We start from the raw sequence: 17,648 nt of genomic DNA, 5'->3' as shown, positions 1-17,648 counted from the left end.
TGTTTCCATTCATCTGGCACTGAAACAAAAAAAACCCCAAAACCCCAAAAAAAGGTGTTTTTTGTTAATGCAGTGTATAAAATTTAGAAAGAAAAGACTGAAAATGATACCATACAAAATTATTTGGAGAAACCTTCTGCTTCACTTGGGCTTGACTATTACAAATTGTAAGATGTCAATTGGCTGTTCACAGGCTGAGGAGTTTCATGGTAAAGCAGAGCAATATTCTTTGTTGCTTAGGTAGATTTGACTGCAAGAAACACCCTGGTCTTCCATATTTTCTCAGGTTGGGCCATTTGAGCCCCAGCCGTGCTCATGTTTTGAGCACATCTGGACCTCAGCTGGATATTCTCTACTGTTGATTATAATCACTGGATTGTTCCTCATCAGGCTTTGGTGTGAAAACTGTCTGTCCTCTGCTCAAACACAGTTTGCTCTACACAGTTTACACATCAGCATGTCCTGGGAGAGGAAGAAAAGATTTTTTGCCGAAATTGCCCAAATCCTTTATCTTAGCTGAGGGCTCACACATAGATGGTCTAATATAACCTGGCTGATCAAAGATAAGAGGGAATTAATAAAGACAACAGAACTTAAACAGAAATGTTGTAAACATTTCCCGTGGTCATTTTCTGACCTAATCTTCCATAACTACTGATTTCTGACTTGATCTTCCCTAACTACTGACCAACACAATTGCAAAGGATCCATGGTGAAGAGCAAGGTTCTCTATGTCATCGGCCCATTTCACAGCTGAGGAAGACAGACTTTTCAGTGAGGGACTTACAGTGTTTTGAGCTTATCTGATACCCTTACTGAGGTGTATTATCACCAGTGACAGTGAAAAGTGGGAAAAGAAACTGCTGAGGAAATCAATTATTCTAATACTACCAAAACACTGCACGGGCAGGATAGTTTAAAACAAACAAAACAAAACCAGCAAAGAATTACCTGTGTTAGGAGATGAAGGGTCACTCTCCCTTTGATATTCAATACAGCACTGTGCCACATAGCTGCTAGCCACCCTGAACCTTTCTCTTCCTACCCTTGCTTTCTAGTGCTTGCTGTCCCTTATCCACATACCCAACGGTCCCAGCCAGCATTCTCCTCTTCCCAGACTTAATATGGGATTTCAGATATACTAAGGCCTTTGTGTGTGTCTTCAGAATTAGAAACACACTATAACTCATCCCTCACTGGAAGTTACCCTAACCACCACACTTTCGAGGTGGATTTGGCTTCCCCATGGCCAGCAGAAAAGTTTTTCAAAGCTCTATCTTGCAGAGACAGGTTAGAAATTGTTTTCTTCAGGACCAATTGTAGTGTCTGGACAGTCTATGTTCATGAGAAAGCAACTAAGGAGATGTCTACAGAGGCTGATATGGTCTCTGCATGGATGAAGATTTAAATAAAAATGGATCAATGTTTTTGAAGAATGGAAAAAAAATCAACAACCCAAACAATGGAGAACTCTGCTTTAAATAAGGGGATTTTTGGAAGTTGCAGGCTGCTGCATTGCTTGTTAAGAATCATCATGCACACCAGCATCAAATCCCTCTCCTGTGCAGAATACTGCCATGCAAAATGCATGGCAGTGTCTATCTGTAGACTTTGCAGCTTTACTCTTCCAGAGATCTTTCACTACTACACTCAACTGTAGCGGGTCCCTGAGCCATATTTTCCCACTTAGTGAAGGTGCTGGGAGCAGGGTGATGAGTCTAAAATCAGGACCAATCCGCTTCTCTGTAAGGGGGAAAAGAGGTCAACCACAAATTTCACGAGGGGGCTGTGTTTGGTCAAATTCACTCCCACAACCCCTGTTTTCTGTTACTCATCTCCTGGCTAAGGCAGCAGGAGGCAGTGAGTAAGATGGGCTGCTTTGCTGACCTCTAGACTGAAACAGCCCTTGTCTCCTGGCCTGTAGAGTTTAATGTCTCCATCAGCTCTGCGGTGTGGGTCGGTGTTGGCTCGCTGGTGGTGAATCTCTCGCTCCTCTCCACGATCTTGTCTGAGCTGCCACTCCATCTGATCCCTCAGTTTGGACTGTTAGGTGCATGGTCGGTTTATAACAAAAAAACAAAAGGACAGGAGGGAATAAAGAAAACAAAAATGGGTAAGGTAGACGACTGAAAAACTACAAGACAAAGAAAAGCGTGAACAGAAAAAACAACTTAAATACAGTGGCATAAGAAAGTGAAGAGAACAAAACCAAAATGAGGATGAGCAAAATGATGGGCTGAAACATCTGAAAAGCAAAAAAGAGAAAGAGAGGAAAAAAGAATGCAAACACTGGTTATGAGGCGCATGCAATGAGGATGCATGAGTCAAACCAACAGCAAGCATACAAGTCATGAAGGATACGGGACACAAGGCTCTTCCTTCCTTACTTGTGCTGTGCAGAAAAGCCATATCCAGTGTGGCAGTTGTGGCAGTTTAGGCATGCGCCCATGGGCAACGCTTTAGGCAAGGCAGTCCTTCGCTGGCTACAGAGCTTCTCACTCGCTGCTCGGTTAGGGGAGTGAGCTGTAAGCAGGCTTTTCAAAACACGTCACTTAGAAACTGCGTTTGGTTGGGTTCTTTTGGCAAGGCTTTTGAGAACACGCCTGACCCTTTACAAGAGAGCATAATAAAGACCTCCTCACATTTCTTAGCAAGGCTGCTAATTTACATTCATCAGAATTATTTTGTTTTTTTTAATTAATCTCCTCTTTCATAGGGAAACACTGCTGTTACAGACAAAACGAAGACAGATCTCTATAGCACCAGTGGATTAGCCTTTTTGCCACGAGGAACCGCCTCTGAATCAAAGGAGTTGTGCAAACAAACAAAAGAAAAAAAAAACTATAAAGTGTTTGTTTAACATTACACACTTTTATACATCACGGGCCTGAAATCATAACGAAGCAGCTGTGAGGAAACTTAGCTCTAAGGTAGCGATGCCAGCAAGAAAGAGAAACAATAAACAGTAGGAAGGCAAAAAAAGGGCTGAAAGGGCTGGCCTACCTGGAAGTCGGTGATTAACTCCTTCCCCAGGTTACCAATGGGAGAGTCTCGAGACATGGATGTCATTGTGGACAGAAAACTGGAAGACTCTGTCAGATGGGGAAGAGGGGAGAGGTCCTCCATCTGCTCCTTAAGGCCTTCTCCAACGTGATCAACCTTCTCCAGGAAGGTCTGCAGCTCCTTCCGGAAAGCTTTCATCCGGGAGTTGATAGTGTCCAGAAGCTCTGGTTCGTGCTTATCTTCTCCCCTTTCCTCACCACTTTTGAAATCCTGCTCGGTGGATGGGCTGCTGGTTATATGCACCTTTGCATCATAAATCAAGCTGTCTGTATCAGTGATAAGCCGGTCCACGGTCCTTTCGAGGCGTTCAGCCTCACGTTTGATGTTAATTAAAGATTCGGTGTCCTCTTTCACTCTTATGAGCTCAGTGGAGCACAAGTCGCTGACTTCTGATGGTTTCCCACTCCCAAAACCCGATGTCTTCTCGTAAACTTCTTCAGAGTCACTTTCACCCCCAATGGGCCCCTCTCTCTTTGGCTGGGGTGGGCGACCCTCTTCGCTGTCACTCTCCTTCTTCCCAGCATCGCTGTCGGCATCACTGTCCCTGGGGCTGGAAGTGCGCAGGCCCAGGTGAGAGGCAAGATCATAACGCTGGACATTGGACATCAGGACCCTGTTCTCATACTGGAGCTTCATCACTTTCCCACTCAGCTCATTGATCTGCAACCTGGCCGACTTCAGTTCCTCTTGCAAGGTGCCGCCGCACTTGGACGCCGCGTCATCCACCCAGGCTGGCTCCTGGCCTGGCTCAAACTTGAATTTGTTCAGCTCATTTGTCAGCTGCTTGTTGTGATCCTCAATTTCAGAGATCGACCGCCTCAGCAGTTCTGCTTCCTCTTCCACAAACTGCAGGTGCCGGCGCAGCTCTGTGGCTGACTCCACGGAGTCGCCGTAGGGCGAGGTAGGAATGCTTGCAATGTGGTCCCTGCTGAGACACTCTTTTTCATACTGGCATCTCATATCCTCCATCTCGGCTTTAATCCCCCTGTTCTCCACCTCCAGTTCCACTATTTTTCTGCCCAGTATGTTGGCTTCTTCCTCCACCAGCTTCAAACGAAGCTTCAGCTCGGCCTCCCTGGTGCTGGGCGGGCCCCCTGCCTCCCCAGTAGGCAGGGGACTGTCCACATCTCCATAAATGGACTTGTACTTCTGGAGCTCCTGCTCCAGTTCATCCTTCTCCCTCCCCAGTTTGGCCATCTTCTTACGCATCAGTGCTGCCTCCTCTTTGGCAAACTGGAGCTGGCACTTCAAGTCAGCACTGTCCTCCTGCCGAGAATAATCACACACACATACACCCCACAAAGGTTATATTAAAAGAACAATCAGTTGCTCACCTTCCAAAATCTCCACCTTCCCACCCTCTGAGCTCTGTTAGGTACACAAACAATTCACAGACAGAGCTGTGCAAACCACACAGCTGACATATTCACGACTCGGTCCTGGTTAAATCAGCAAAGCAGCCTGACCAGAGTTAAGGGGGGAGGAGGGGCATAGAAATCAGTGTGCCAGGGCAAGTCTTCAGTGGTGCAAGGGTGCCAGCGCAATACTTAGCAAATTTTGTGGGAAACAAGAATGATTCAAATGAAAAAGTGCCATGACTTGCTGGCACTTTTCCATTCATGTTTAATGCTACATTTGCTCCCTTTTAGCGTCACAAAACAAAGTCTCCTCAAATGAATTTGCTCACTGTAGCCCCAAACGTGTGCTAAGATGCGTGGTTGCCTTGCAAAGTTGAAGACTTTAATTACTGGATCTCAGAATGCTGTGAACTAGGTGGAGTGCCCAACTCCCTTTCCGAATAGGAAGCACTACTGTTGTCTCTGCTGCTGTTATCACTAGGATGGACTAGACTGTGATCATTGTTTCTAGTGTGGAAATAACCGTTCACAAAGGAGGTTGGTGAAATCATATGAAAAAGGAAAGAAAAATTCACTAAACCATAGTGACATCCAAATCCATCCCATGTGAAAACCTGTGTTTTTCAGGAAGTACAAGGGTACTAAATGACAGCTTGATGTTTTTTGTTGGGCATTTTAAAGCACTGCATATCAACTCAAATGAAAACTCCAGTGTGCATTGTCCCGAAATAAAACAAGGTTAAGTAAATTCTAAGCCAGATGAACAATTTCTTTGCATGAATCACTTTCATGAATTGTCATGGAGATACAGGCACTTGGCCTTGTAAGAGACACATTTATCAGCATTAGCAGTATAATGGAAGGCAGGCTTTGAAAGATGATCTCTTGAGACAGCAGATTTCATCATTGTTGGTAGGCCATGTGGACATATGTGCAATTATCTATGGAAACTTCATTTCAGTCTCCAGAGCATTGTTATCTTTCACAAGCACTATTTTGTTATAACTCCTAACAATGGAAACCAAATCCAGAAGAAAACACAACTGACTTTAATTGTTCATTCAGATCAGGCTATTAAAAAAATAAAAAGATTTACAAAACTAATTATGGCTTAGAAATCTGAGGAAATTATTTAATTTACAAAGCACACATCCTTGCTCATTGGTAATGGTGTCTTTTATGTCACCTAGATTAATTTCTCTCCCTTCTATTTAGATATATACTAATTACGTCTTCATTTCAGCTATTAATACCTAAACAGACACAAAAGTAATTGGTTGTATACCTCTGAACTCAGTCAGCTTTCTTACTCATTCTTCTTTGGTGCAGGTTGGAACGTTACAATACTAATGGTGAAAAGGTTATCTTAAATGTTAATAACACCATAGAGGTAAACAAAAGCCAAATTTTCTGTTAATACGTGGCTTCCAGTGATCACCAGGAGTCAAATACAATTGCAATCAGTTGATCAGTTGACTGACTGAAACTCTGCTCATTGCGTTTCTGGCACCAGAGGTGTGAGTTTTTCTCTGAATACAATCGAGGTGCATGTAATTGATGAGATGCACAGCCTCAGGAGGATCTGCTTGCTTTCCTCTCTGTCATCTCCTCACATACACACACCTCTTTTTTCACACATCTATTTGCAAATTGTTTTTTCTCTTTATAACTCAAAACTGTAGACCTGGCAAATCTCCATGCAGCCTCCACGACAGTGACTCAGAACCTTGGTTGTTCTGGCTGGATAAGGTTGTAGGATTAAAGCATTGTCCTCAGTCAGGGCTGCACAATACATTACCTCTGTTTTACCCTTCATTGTGAATCAGTTTAACTCTGCAGCTACAGGCTTTGCTTTTAGGGAAACACAGAGATCACAAGGAAGGTTACGTCCAGACCAGTGCTGCACGTCAGAGCTCACAGGTGGGATGATTACTCTAGTTTATTTACTTATCTGTTAATAGCTTGGAAATAATCACAGCTGACATTTTCCTTATTCTGTCTCTGTAACCCAGCATTTTCTTTTCTTACATTTGGCTGCCCATCAGTGGCACTAACCAGTGCCTGGTACTTCCCTGGCTGCAGGCAGCTGGATGGATGTGGGTGGGGAAGGGCCAGCCTCCCTGCACCCCTCTTCCCTGGCTGGAAGCACCAGGGGCCAGCTTCCCCAGGGGCTTAGAGGGGGCTCCAGCCTGACACCCACTGTGTTTCAAGCAAAATAAATAACAGTCACTGAGTCACACTCAGGACAACACACTCAGCATTTTTAAGCCTTTGAAGACAAGAGAAGGGCTTCGATGGGTTTGGGGTCAGGGGCCCAGTGTTTTTGCTTGGCATCACTGCACGACTCAATGCATCTGCGGAGTTAGTGCATTATTATAACAGGTTAAAACCACCATTAACTTCTTAGAATGGCATTACATTACTGCTGGGCTTTGTCTATGGAAAAGAAAGATCACATTTGTGAGTTCTGTTTTTCACAAGAGCTGAAACAAACAAGATTTTTTTCGTTAAACAAACACAAGCCTCACACAAAACAACAGAGCTGATGGATGTTAATCTCGCCTACTAAATATGGATCCCATCTGGAAAGGTGAGAAAGCTCTACATCTTCCCCGGTGCTCTGCCAGGGAACATGACTATTGAAAATCCCATTTCCCAGACAGCTTTTTTTCCAAAGGAAAAGAATGGTCAGGAGAGATTTATCAGCCAGATCTAAGCATGCCAGAAGGGTAGGACTCCAACCTTCATGCACCTGTCCCTCTGAAACTTTGTGTACAGAAATATCAGTGATTTCTTGATCAGTTGAAACCAAATAGAAACAGCAAGAGGGTGAGACACCCACACAGGCAAATAGAGAGTTGACATATAAGGCAAACTAAAGGAGATGCCAAATCACCAAAATTAAGACTAGCTCATTATTAGTTGAATCACAAATTAAAAGAAAAGGGTGGGGCGGGGGGAGAGGGTGGTGAGGGAGGAGGGAAGGAGAATACAGTCTTTCCATTGTTTTGGAGGAACAGGAGGCTCAAATGCCAGGGGCTGAAAGCTATGGCACAGCCTGACTGTAATTCACATCCAGTATGTGGATGCTTCCTTAAAAGGTATATGTAGGGCAGACTGTATAGAAAGAAAATGTTCCATCAGTCATAGTGCTAGTAGTCGTGGACTTTAAGACATCATTAGGGATAAATGGTAATTAATGATAACGGATAGTGGTTATTTGCATGCAATAGCATTGCAGCTCTGCATGGCAGTTCAGAAGGATGTTAATGGGAAAAAAACAGATCCTTCCCTACAGAGTTTGTAGTCTAATTTACACAAATGTAGAGCATGGAGATAGCAAAATGAAACCTAAAGGAAAGCAATGAACTTAAGTGCATTACACAATGCAAAGGATGTGATGAGAATGAAGAGCTGATCAAAAATTCTCAAAGACGATATTTCTTTTCTGGCAAGAAGACACAAAGATAGATAGAGACCAACACCATCTCCTCTGCCACCACCACCGGCTCAAGGGAACTGCCAGGCAGAAGATGGGTAAGCAGTTTTGGAGTTGCAAGTCTGACAACAGGGCAGTATGACCAGCACCCAAGCACCTGGCTGAGTGCCAGCACTCCTACCTTGCGCTGAGGAACCACTTTTCTTTGTGTTTTGCTTGGTGCCTGGTATTTTCCAAGAAGCTCCGTTTTGCAATTCTGCTGAATAAAAACTTTTTTTCTTCAATACTGCTAGAGGTGGGTAAGCACTACTATGAATTCTGCTTCTGCACCACTTCAAGACAATCAGTTTCACAGCTATTATTTACTCGAGGTGCCCTGTGGTGGGCACGATGTTCCACCTATTTTCATGATCAGCTCCCAGTAAGTAAAATCACCAGTTTTGCTGTATGTAATACACAGCGGATGCATGGAATCTAATTTTGTGGTTGCTTTTCACAAGACATGCAGTGAGTATTGGAACTTATTTTAGGTGTTTAAGGTATCTGTCCCTGACGATCAGTATTTTGAGCCTCCCAGGTTGAATCTGTACTAAACTCTTTGAGCTGTGCCCTAGGACTGTTTGACCAGATGGGGCACTTGCTGTGGTGTGCTCTGGTCTCAACCATTACATATCTCTGAAACGGTATGTGTGTTTGGGAACATCTCTGGCTAGCAGGTATCTAGGACATGTATATATAAGGCTGGGCCATGTCAACATATAAGATTGTTTCTCAGACTTTCCTATTGCTGAAGAAAACCGAACAGCCACCTTGCTGTCGCAGCAGTTTCCATTTTCAAGCCCAAATCCTTGGCTTGTATGAGTTACAACGTGTGCATACAGCGTAAAGGGTTTTTTTTTCCCCTGGGTGGTATCTAGGATCGCTTCTCCACATTGTGAGTGGAGCAGAGCTGACCCAGGGTTACTCGGTTAATTCTGTGAAGTCCTTTTTAAGGCTTTCCAAGGCAAACTACAGCTGCTCTTACTGCCTGGAGCTGGGCGGAGGAAGCAAGCACAAGGAATCCATTCCCTGTCCACTGCTCTGTATTTCCAAGAATGAGGAAAGGAAGGACGGTGCCGCCCACAAACCCCGGGGGACACAACCTTGCCTTCATGCAGCTTCATCTGTAATCAGCATGTGTGCAGGCATATACATATACATATATTTCATCCATGTATTTTACAGACTTGCAGAAAAACGAACTGCAGAAAACCAGCCCTGACTGACTTAAATAATTCTCCATAGCAGGCGCTGCAGGCAGAAAGCCCAGTGCCCCATTTTAAGGTCTGATTAAGCTGTGCTTGTATCAGCTCAGCAGGGACACTTGGTCTACTGTGCCCCAGAAAAGCAAGTAGCAGCCCCCTACCACCAGGAGCCCCTGGTCTGCCCACCCTACCCTCTTAGCTGTCCACCCTACCTACTCAAATGTAACATGCTGCAATGATTTATTATGGTATTAGTGCAAAACAATGGATTTTAAGACTCCATCGACTCAGAGAAAACCCATAGGTCTCAGTTGTGTACACTGAGACTTCTGAGGGGGCAGCAGTGGGGGTGCCACATTTCTCTAATGAAGGCACGAAGTCACTCTTGGCTCCTTTTGCAGTGAGGTGAAACACTATCCTGGTATCTCCAGCTATAAACAGTAACTGTACGGGTGCTGGGAAAAGCTTCAACTCTTACAGTCAGCACAAAAGTCAGAGGCAAGTGGGCAGACTGCTTCCCTGAGCAGGATCAGCCTACGGGATTTCAATAAAACTGGTGTCCAAAGGGAGACTGACTGGGTATCTTAGGCTCTGTATTGTATCTCAGCCTGGGGGAGCACAAACTCATGTGCTGTCCCCCCCCCCCCCCGCCCCCGACACCAGAGAGAGATCAAACCCGGGGCTGTGACAAAAGAGCTCGGGAGGTGTCGTTGCACTGTGTCAACCACAGTTCCCTGCCAAGATGCTCATTAGCACAAAATCTTTGGCACTGCATATAAATTTAGTGAGTCCCTGAGCTGCGATCCAATTACTTGGTGAGGCAAGGTGATTTTCTCTTCTTGTAGGAAACCGGCAGCCTGAATTTACTGACACAACCACAACCAGCCTGAGAAGCTGCACGATTTAGAGATCACACTTGTGTCCTAAATTGCTTCTGCATTATCTCTGGGAGGTCTCAGTAGATTAAGGCCTAATTGCACTCTAGTTAATGTGCCTGATGGTCCTGTCAAAACCCATAAAAATAAATTTTTGGTTTTATCATGTGATCTTGCTCAAAATTGCATGTTTTGCAAACCATACCTGGGTAAATGCCTTTTTTTCTTTGTGCATTTCTCGGCTTCCTCTTCTCTTCAGGGAGCTCTGGAACAGAAGCAAGGCTGAGTTATTGACAAGCTAAACAGAAAGCCTGTCAGTTTGGTAGGGGTTACCACCATAAAACTAACTGGGGAGAAAGCAAGGATATTCTCCTGTGCAGCTGGGGATTTAATTTTTTGTATTAATCACTAAAAAACCAAGATGATCGGGGCCTTGTTGGTGAATTTTTCAATGCACAAAACTTCCCACCAACCAACCAAAAATCAAATAAAATTAGTCAAGAGTTCACAGAGGGAAAAAAAAAAAAGTATCTCTTTTCCTCTGAACCATTGCAATTTTTGGCAAAACTTTCTTTTTGCACGGGGCAATGATTTATGTTTGATTAATCCAGGGCAGAAGTCCAAGAATGCTACTCACAGTGGATGTGAAACATATTGTGGAAACCTCAGAAGAAAGCAACCCCCAAAAAAGGGAAGGACGGGTATGTTTAAACTATGTGACATAACACTATTGGTTAAGCCGTGCTAGCAAATGAGCCCAGATAAAGACCAGGTAATCCTCCAGGTATTCCTGAATTTCCTTTAAAAATCAGATTTGATTGGTTTTGCAAATCTTTAAATCCCTTTGTAAGCAGGGTTTTTTAACACATGGAAATGATGTCACCACCACTGCTTGGTTTTCAGAAACCTCTCAGCACCCAAATGGAAAAGCATGTTTTTCCTGAGAAGTGGAAGGTGGAGCACTGTCAGGACATTACAAGTGTTTGCGCTGAATTGTGTTTCAGGCCCAAGTTCAAACCAATGTGAGCTGGATCTATTCAGAAAAGGCATAAATTTGACTTTTGCAGGTTGAAGTACCAGAGGGGAATGATAAGTATTTGGGAAAAAAAAACCCAGGAATCTAGAAACTGCAGAGTTGTTTGAATTCAAGCCAGCCATATTGCATTGCCTGTGCCCAGAGCCCGAAGGCTGATACTCCCCAGCAATCACCCTGACATTGTGGTCTCTTTTATTTACGACTCTTGTTTCTATCTGCCCTATGGAGGACAATTTCCAGCTAAGGGGAAGCCCAGGCTGTCATGACTTTCACAGCATGACTTCCCTCTGGGCCATGTAACGGAGCACTGTGCCCGGACCAGTGCCAGCTCCTGCATTAGGTGGGCTAAATCCCAGTTTCTGTAACCCAGGCTAACTCAGCGCTGCAAACTATGAGCCCAGCAAAGAGGAAGGGAAAGGAGGGAGAAGCATCCTGTTAATTAGTTAAGTCCAGTCTTGTGCCTGGCCATCAGCTGGCAGAAAACACGATGTGAGCTCAGGGCTAGGGCGCACTCGCCCCAGTCAAATCCCAGGCAAAAGCTTTCCATGGCTTTGTGGTTTCTAACTGTTAAGCTATGCAGCTACTGCAAATTATAATTATTGCACGCTAAGGCAAATCTCTCCTTCTGCTCTTTGTTATACACAGCTAAGTAGTTAAAACCCATTCATACGTGGCACCATATGCCCAAGACATACTACAGTTTATTTTTTGCTAATCTGCTCTCTGCTTTAATCCAGTGATTTCCTATAACTAATGAAGCTGAGTAAGAGAAATGGGGTTTTTTTTTGGATACTGAAACAGTTTAATAAAAGAAGACTTTAAACACTAAAAACAGCATAGGGAAACCTGTTACACAAGCTTAGCCAGGATAAACAGTTAGTTTCCTCTTTTTTTTCCAAATGCAGTGTTATTCTGGAAACAGACATGTAACTGAAAGCAGTCACCAGTCAGCAGCATCATATCCTGGCATGCAAGAGGGGTCACTACGGTTGAAGAGATAAAGGGCACAGCCCTGGCCCCCACACTCTGCAATCTGTGACATCAAGTAAGAGCAGCTTGAGCAAGAACAAGTTGGTTACTACATTTAATTTGTAAGTCTTTAGATTCAGGGGGTGAGTCTACCAACTAATGTGGAGGCTTCAATGCATCAGTGTAGCAAACAGCTACCAGGCATGCTAGAAATGCAAACCCTAGTGCCAAATCCTAAAAACCTCTTGCTCTTACCCTATAAGCAAAAGATTACACTTACACACATCCAACTTGAGAAGCTAGGTGATATAAATACACAGGCTATGCTGTGTGAGAGAAAGTAGTACAGCCTTTGCTCTGTTATACAGGATAAGGCTTGGAAAATAAGGGAATTAAAATTTAGGTAGGAGACATGGAACACAGGCTGAGAAACCGGGAGGTAATGGTCTGGCTTTGGAAGCTGTAAGCTCTAGTCATCACTGCAAAAAATGGATTTCACAGATCCAGACTAACAAGTTTGTAACATATTTCCCTAGACAGGGCCTAGCTTTAAGCATTTTCACACTGTCCTGTTTGGGTTTGCTAAGAACCACTTTCTGATTAGTGTTTGGCTGGGACATTTCCACAAGGCAGAGACTCAACTGTAGGCCGAGACAGTCTTCAATGTAAGAAAAAGAATGAGATGTTTACCTCTGGGGGCTACCACTGGATTACAGGGAGAAATCTCCCTCCCACGTGTCGGTGGAGGACTGGAAACACAGGCATGGCAATATGAGACTGCCTGACAAAAAAAACCCCTAAGGCCTAAAGGAGAGCAAGGAAAGATCTGCCTTTCCCCACTGTGGGACCAGGCTGCAGGTATGTATGAAACACCAACCAATATAGCTGCTATTTGAGTAGGACTGAGGGCAGAGGGTGCTGCTGCAAGGAGTAGGTGGAACACACTACAAGCTTAAATGATTTAAAATGTAAAATGGTGCAATAAAGTAGCATTTCTCATTGATGTGCAGGAGATTGGCATCAGAAACAGATATGAATTGATGCTAGAAGGGACTTTTCTATATTACTTTTTATACCCAAGAGACCAACAAGGGTTGGCTATCTACCAAAAAGTCTTTCAGAGATGGTTAGAGAAGATTTTATTAGCACTGTGGTTAACATAGTGTCATAGGAAAGAGATTACTTGCCAGACGTTTTCCCCCTTCACAGTTTCACTGCAGTTTGTCAACACACCTCTTGGCTACCAAGGAGAGCTAATACAGGGTGGTAACAAATGACCTTATGTTTTAAAAGGGAAACTTCCTAAAAGATTATTTGACATAGCGACCACAGTATTAACAGTAAGAAGACACACAATTATTTTCATTTTCCCCAGGAACCTAGCAGGGACAGGAAGTGATTTGTGTCTTCCAGTGAATTCCATTTTTAACAGGTCCAAGAGAAGTCCTGCAAACTGAGCTGTGAGAGCAAGAGTACCCACTCGGGGAACAGCAAGCAGGAGCCGATGCACTGGAATTAGAGGTTGAGCAAGACATGGAAGTACAATTTGAGTTAAGAGCAATCATGAGTAACCAAACGATATGCCCCAAGTTTTTATATTGAGGCAAGTGCTGAGTAGGATGAGAATAGAGCTGCAAACAGGTGGCAGTAGAGAAGGACTCAGCAAATAAGAAGAGAGAACCATGAGTCCCTAAGAGCTGCTAGCCTGTCACTTTATTCACTGCTATTAAGAGGAGAAAGTAATTTTGGGTGCAGTCTGGCATCTGCAGGCAAGCGTGGGCTTGCTATCATATGTGCATCAAACTGAACCTGCAAAATCAAGTAGTCAGCCATTGAAGTGACAATGCCTGCAACTTGGAAACAGAGAGGGTGGCTTGGAAAGTCCAGCCCTGAAGGCAATTTCTATCACTGTGATGTGTGAGGAATTATGTGCAAGCATCACTGTGGCTTAGGAGCTGTATAAATAATGTTCCCTGCTCAATGATGGCTTGCTACCAATTGCTTTTAAATAGATAATCACAATTTTCATTTGCATTCATTAGAAAATACTGCTTGTGAGACATCTGACAGTACTTAAAAACTAAAATGCACAAGTGACCAAATCCACTTGCTCTAAATGCAGCAGTAGGTGAAGCAGACTGGTCAGTGTCTGCCAGGCTAACAGCTTCAGAGCTGCACATTGGCATTTTGTATGAAGCACTAACCTCTTGCTAGCTGTTGAGTCCCCTCATGTTCAAGAATGAAAAAAAAAATCCAGAAAGACATCATCTCTGCCCCACAGTACGTGACTCATTGGGAAATCTTGCCAATGCACCAACTCTCTCATAGCAGTTACTCTCCAAGAAACACCAGTGATTTAAATGAAGGTAATTCTGCTTGGCATGAATGTGAAACGGAAGAAAACCAGATCCACTTGTAACAGATGGTCAGAAGGTGGATTTATCCCCAAGTGATGTAAACCAGCGTTCATTAACTGCATCACTAATCACTGCTCAGGAATGCCTCACTGCAAGCGTTTTCCAGGCACTGTGCATGACCACATGGGAAGATTATGGCAGTCGATAAAAAACCCAGGAGATCTCTGTGGTCCTTCTCCAGCAACCCCTCTCCACACAAATCCAGCACTGCTGGCCACTGCAGGCAGTTTTCAGCTCAACTTTCTGCAGCTTTGGATTTGCCACACCCTGATATTGAGGGAGTGCATGATTCCCCTTCATCTCACTGCTTCGGAGCTACCCTCGCTTGCCCACTCTGATCAATAAAGACTCTGTGCAGAGCCCTGTCACCCTCAAACCACTAAACTCTCCTAACAAATGCAGCTCTGGAAGAACATGATCAGGACCTGTTTCTTTAGGAGGGGCAGCTTTCAGCTATCACACTGCAGCTTTCTGAAATCTCCTTCCCAGTACCATTACCTGCCTACTGAGTGAAAAGGAAGCAGTTCCCAGTTTTGTAGCAACACCCCTTCTGTTTTAATGGTAGGACAGACTGGCTTTCCATTCTTTCCTAAGACCTAAAGTGCCACTAAGTTCCAAGTATCCAACAAGCTTTGCTTTGCTGCAATGTTTCTGTATTACTAAAGACTGTGCAGTAAAAATAAGGTGGGAGCTTTTTCCACGTGGATTCTCATACATATCTATGGGACAGTTAATAGAACTGGAAAATACAATGAAATTCTAATTGCTTTTCACTTGCTGTAGGCCCTTGAAAAAGATATCTCACCAAGCCCTGATAAAGCTGGGATTGACGCAAATGATCTATATCTGCATCCATTCCCATGTGCGTTTCATTTAGTAGAAACCTCTAAATACTGCGATATTCATCATTCACATGACCTAGCAAAGCAAGCCATGTCTGAAATATCATAAGCATTACAGCTCAGGATAAAAGCCATCCCTTGAGTAAAAAAGCAGCAAAGCACACTAGCTTTCAGCACCAGCTTAAATTTCCCTAACGCTGCATTACTCTATTGTGCTAAGCTTATGAATAGGGGCTTTGGAGGAGCCTCTTTTATTTGCCTCTTACTACTACTAACACACAGCACCGTCTGTCTCTCACAGCTTCCCAATGCCCTTTGCATGTGCAGTGATACTGTCGTGATATTAGCTGGGTTGTTGTTTACAAATAATTTGGTGTGACAGCTCTGGGAGTGTGCTGCAGGGAGGGAAGCACCCACTGTCTGAAACCCTGGAAGGTGGGATGGCAGCTCTCAGGCAGACAGGAGATAACCAGGCTGGCTCAATGTTACACTCTCAACACACCATTTACTTAATGTTTGGTCAGTGAAGACTGACAAGAGGACCTGAAACCAGTATAATCACATATAGTGATAATTACTGAATAATCACTACAGTAATAGCAGGTTAACAATTATAGCCCAGTGATGTAATAATTGCTAGTAATAAATTCCTGCAAGCCAGCTGAGATCCTAAACTCCAACAGGTCTGTCTTATCAGTGCTTCTGTCCAAACGCTTCTCTTAATAACTTCTTAAATTTGTTAAAATATATTTCAGAAGTCCCTGACTGTTCCTTTTTGTTACGATATAAACTATCCAAATTATATCACACATATCACAGTATATACAGAAAATTATAGCTCAGTAAGACCAGTCTTCCCTTTTTTTTCCTGGGTCCTATTTCACATGAAGACAACCAGAAAGAAGCCAGGTAAATCACTACAGATGGCACCACTTCTCCCCCTCCTGCTAAACTAGCACTGTGATGCCAATGTGCTAGAAGAAAACACATCTCTCCCAGCATTGTCACCCCTCCACTCGCACTGCATGAGTTCCCCACGTTGTGCCTGTCCCTTGACCCCCACATCAGAGGCCAACCCTCTCCCATGGTGCCTGTGCCAGAGGAGAACACCATAGCCACACAGCCCTCACAAACCTGCCTCGTAAACCTACCAGGGGGTTGCTACCAGCCCTCCACTTCCCTATCTCCCACCACATTATGCCCACAGCAATGTGTGCTTTCAGGGATCACCTGCCCTCCCCTCTTCCCCGGTTCAGGAGGCAGGAGCAGCACCTCAAATTCCCCTACATCAGCTGAGCCGCAATCACCGAACACCAGCCCGCTCCTGCTCCCCGCAAACGGGCCATGAGCCACATCAGCATGCATCCCTTTCAGAAAGAGCTTGTTCAAGAGCCAGGCCTAATCTGAGCCGTGTGTGCTGCACTGACACTGCCTGAGCGCTGTAATTACCTCGTTAGTGTTATATCATAGCAGACAGCCCATGAAAAATGTGCCAGGCGCTATACACACACAGAAACAGACCTGTTCTGAAATGGATGGCCAACAGCAGTAGTACTCATCCTCAGCCACAAACCCCTGTGTCATAACATGCCTGGTGCCTGTAGCCCAGGCTAAGGCTCAGCAGGCCCAGAAAGGAATGGTGTTCCTTGCTGGGAGGCCAGGTGCCCAGCCCCATAGCCGGTTGTGATGCCTGGGCTCTCCTCATCACTCTGGACAAAACAGCAGTTGAAATACCACCAGAGAAGATGAAAGAACTTGCAGATTTATTTATTTTTTTTGCTATTGTGATGACACTTGTCTTGTGCCCAGCAGTCTGGGCAAACTAGCCAACTGCTAAAGAAAGCAAACTATTGGAAACAGACCTCAAAACACTTGTTTTGCCATTAGCCCTTCCCATCACACTGCTCAGCACCGCCCAACGCTAGATTCAGACTTCCTGAAAACAGAGATGAACTGCCCTTTCCTCCTCTTCTCCCTGAAAACACGCTTTAAACTCCAAATCTTTCCCAAGGGACTGCAGCAAATGCACCGCTGTCAGTACAGGCCTTTCAGCTGGGAGCTGCCAGGGCTGGCTTTACTAAATTGGACTGCAGGCTCCAAAAGGGGATTAGGAATTTGCATTCCTAAAGGAAAACAACATGAAAGCATTTGTTGCTGATCAATTCACACCAAGCCTGGCATCTCCAGTAGCACAGGAGATCTATTACAGACATAAATATTGGGTTTTTTTGGTTGGGTTGTTGGGTTTTTGTTTTTTAGAAGATGACTGAAAAGGTGGTGTAAGCACAGGAATAGATAACTGCTCTCCTATTGTAGAGATAGGGCCCTCTCATTCTCTGCCACCAAGAACATTTAGAAAGCAATACTGCATACCTAGCTGGTGGTCCCACTATCAGGACAACCTT

The 17,648-nt window shown here is 44.3% G+C and overlaps 1 protein-coding gene across 1 annotated transcript in view; it reads right to left on the bottom strand.

Moving 5' to 3' along the window:
* MTCL1 (microtubule crosslinking factor 1) overlaps positions 1–17,648 on the bottom strand; it is a gene marked incomplete at its 3' end in the record, with an annotated part of 106,977 nt that overhangs the window by 40,363 nt on the left and 48,966 nt on the right. Inside the window, exons 4-7 of the mRNA XM_084260152.1 lie at positions 10,185–10,244; positions 8,042–8,116; positions 3,004–4,329; positions 1,888–2,043 (exon numbers count right to left, since the gene is read on the bottom strand). Of these exons, the coding sequence (XP_084116278.1) occupies positions 1,888–2,043; positions 3,004–4,329; positions 8,042–8,116; positions 10,185–10,244 (1,617 nt within the window). The remainder of the gene's footprint in view (positions 1–1,887; positions 2,044–3,003; positions 4,330–8,041; positions 8,117–10,184; positions 10,245–17,648) is intronic.

This window comes from Gallinula chloropus, assembly GCF_964237585.1.
Source record: "Gallinula chloropus genome assembly, chromosome: 2".
In the NCBI taxonomy this organism is placed as follows: Eukaryota; Metazoa; Chordata; class Aves; order Gruiformes; family Rallidae; genus Gallinula; species Gallinula chloropus.
The sequence above is the reverse complement of the archived record's forward strand: the minus strand, read 5'-3'. Positions and strand labels throughout refer to the sequence as shown.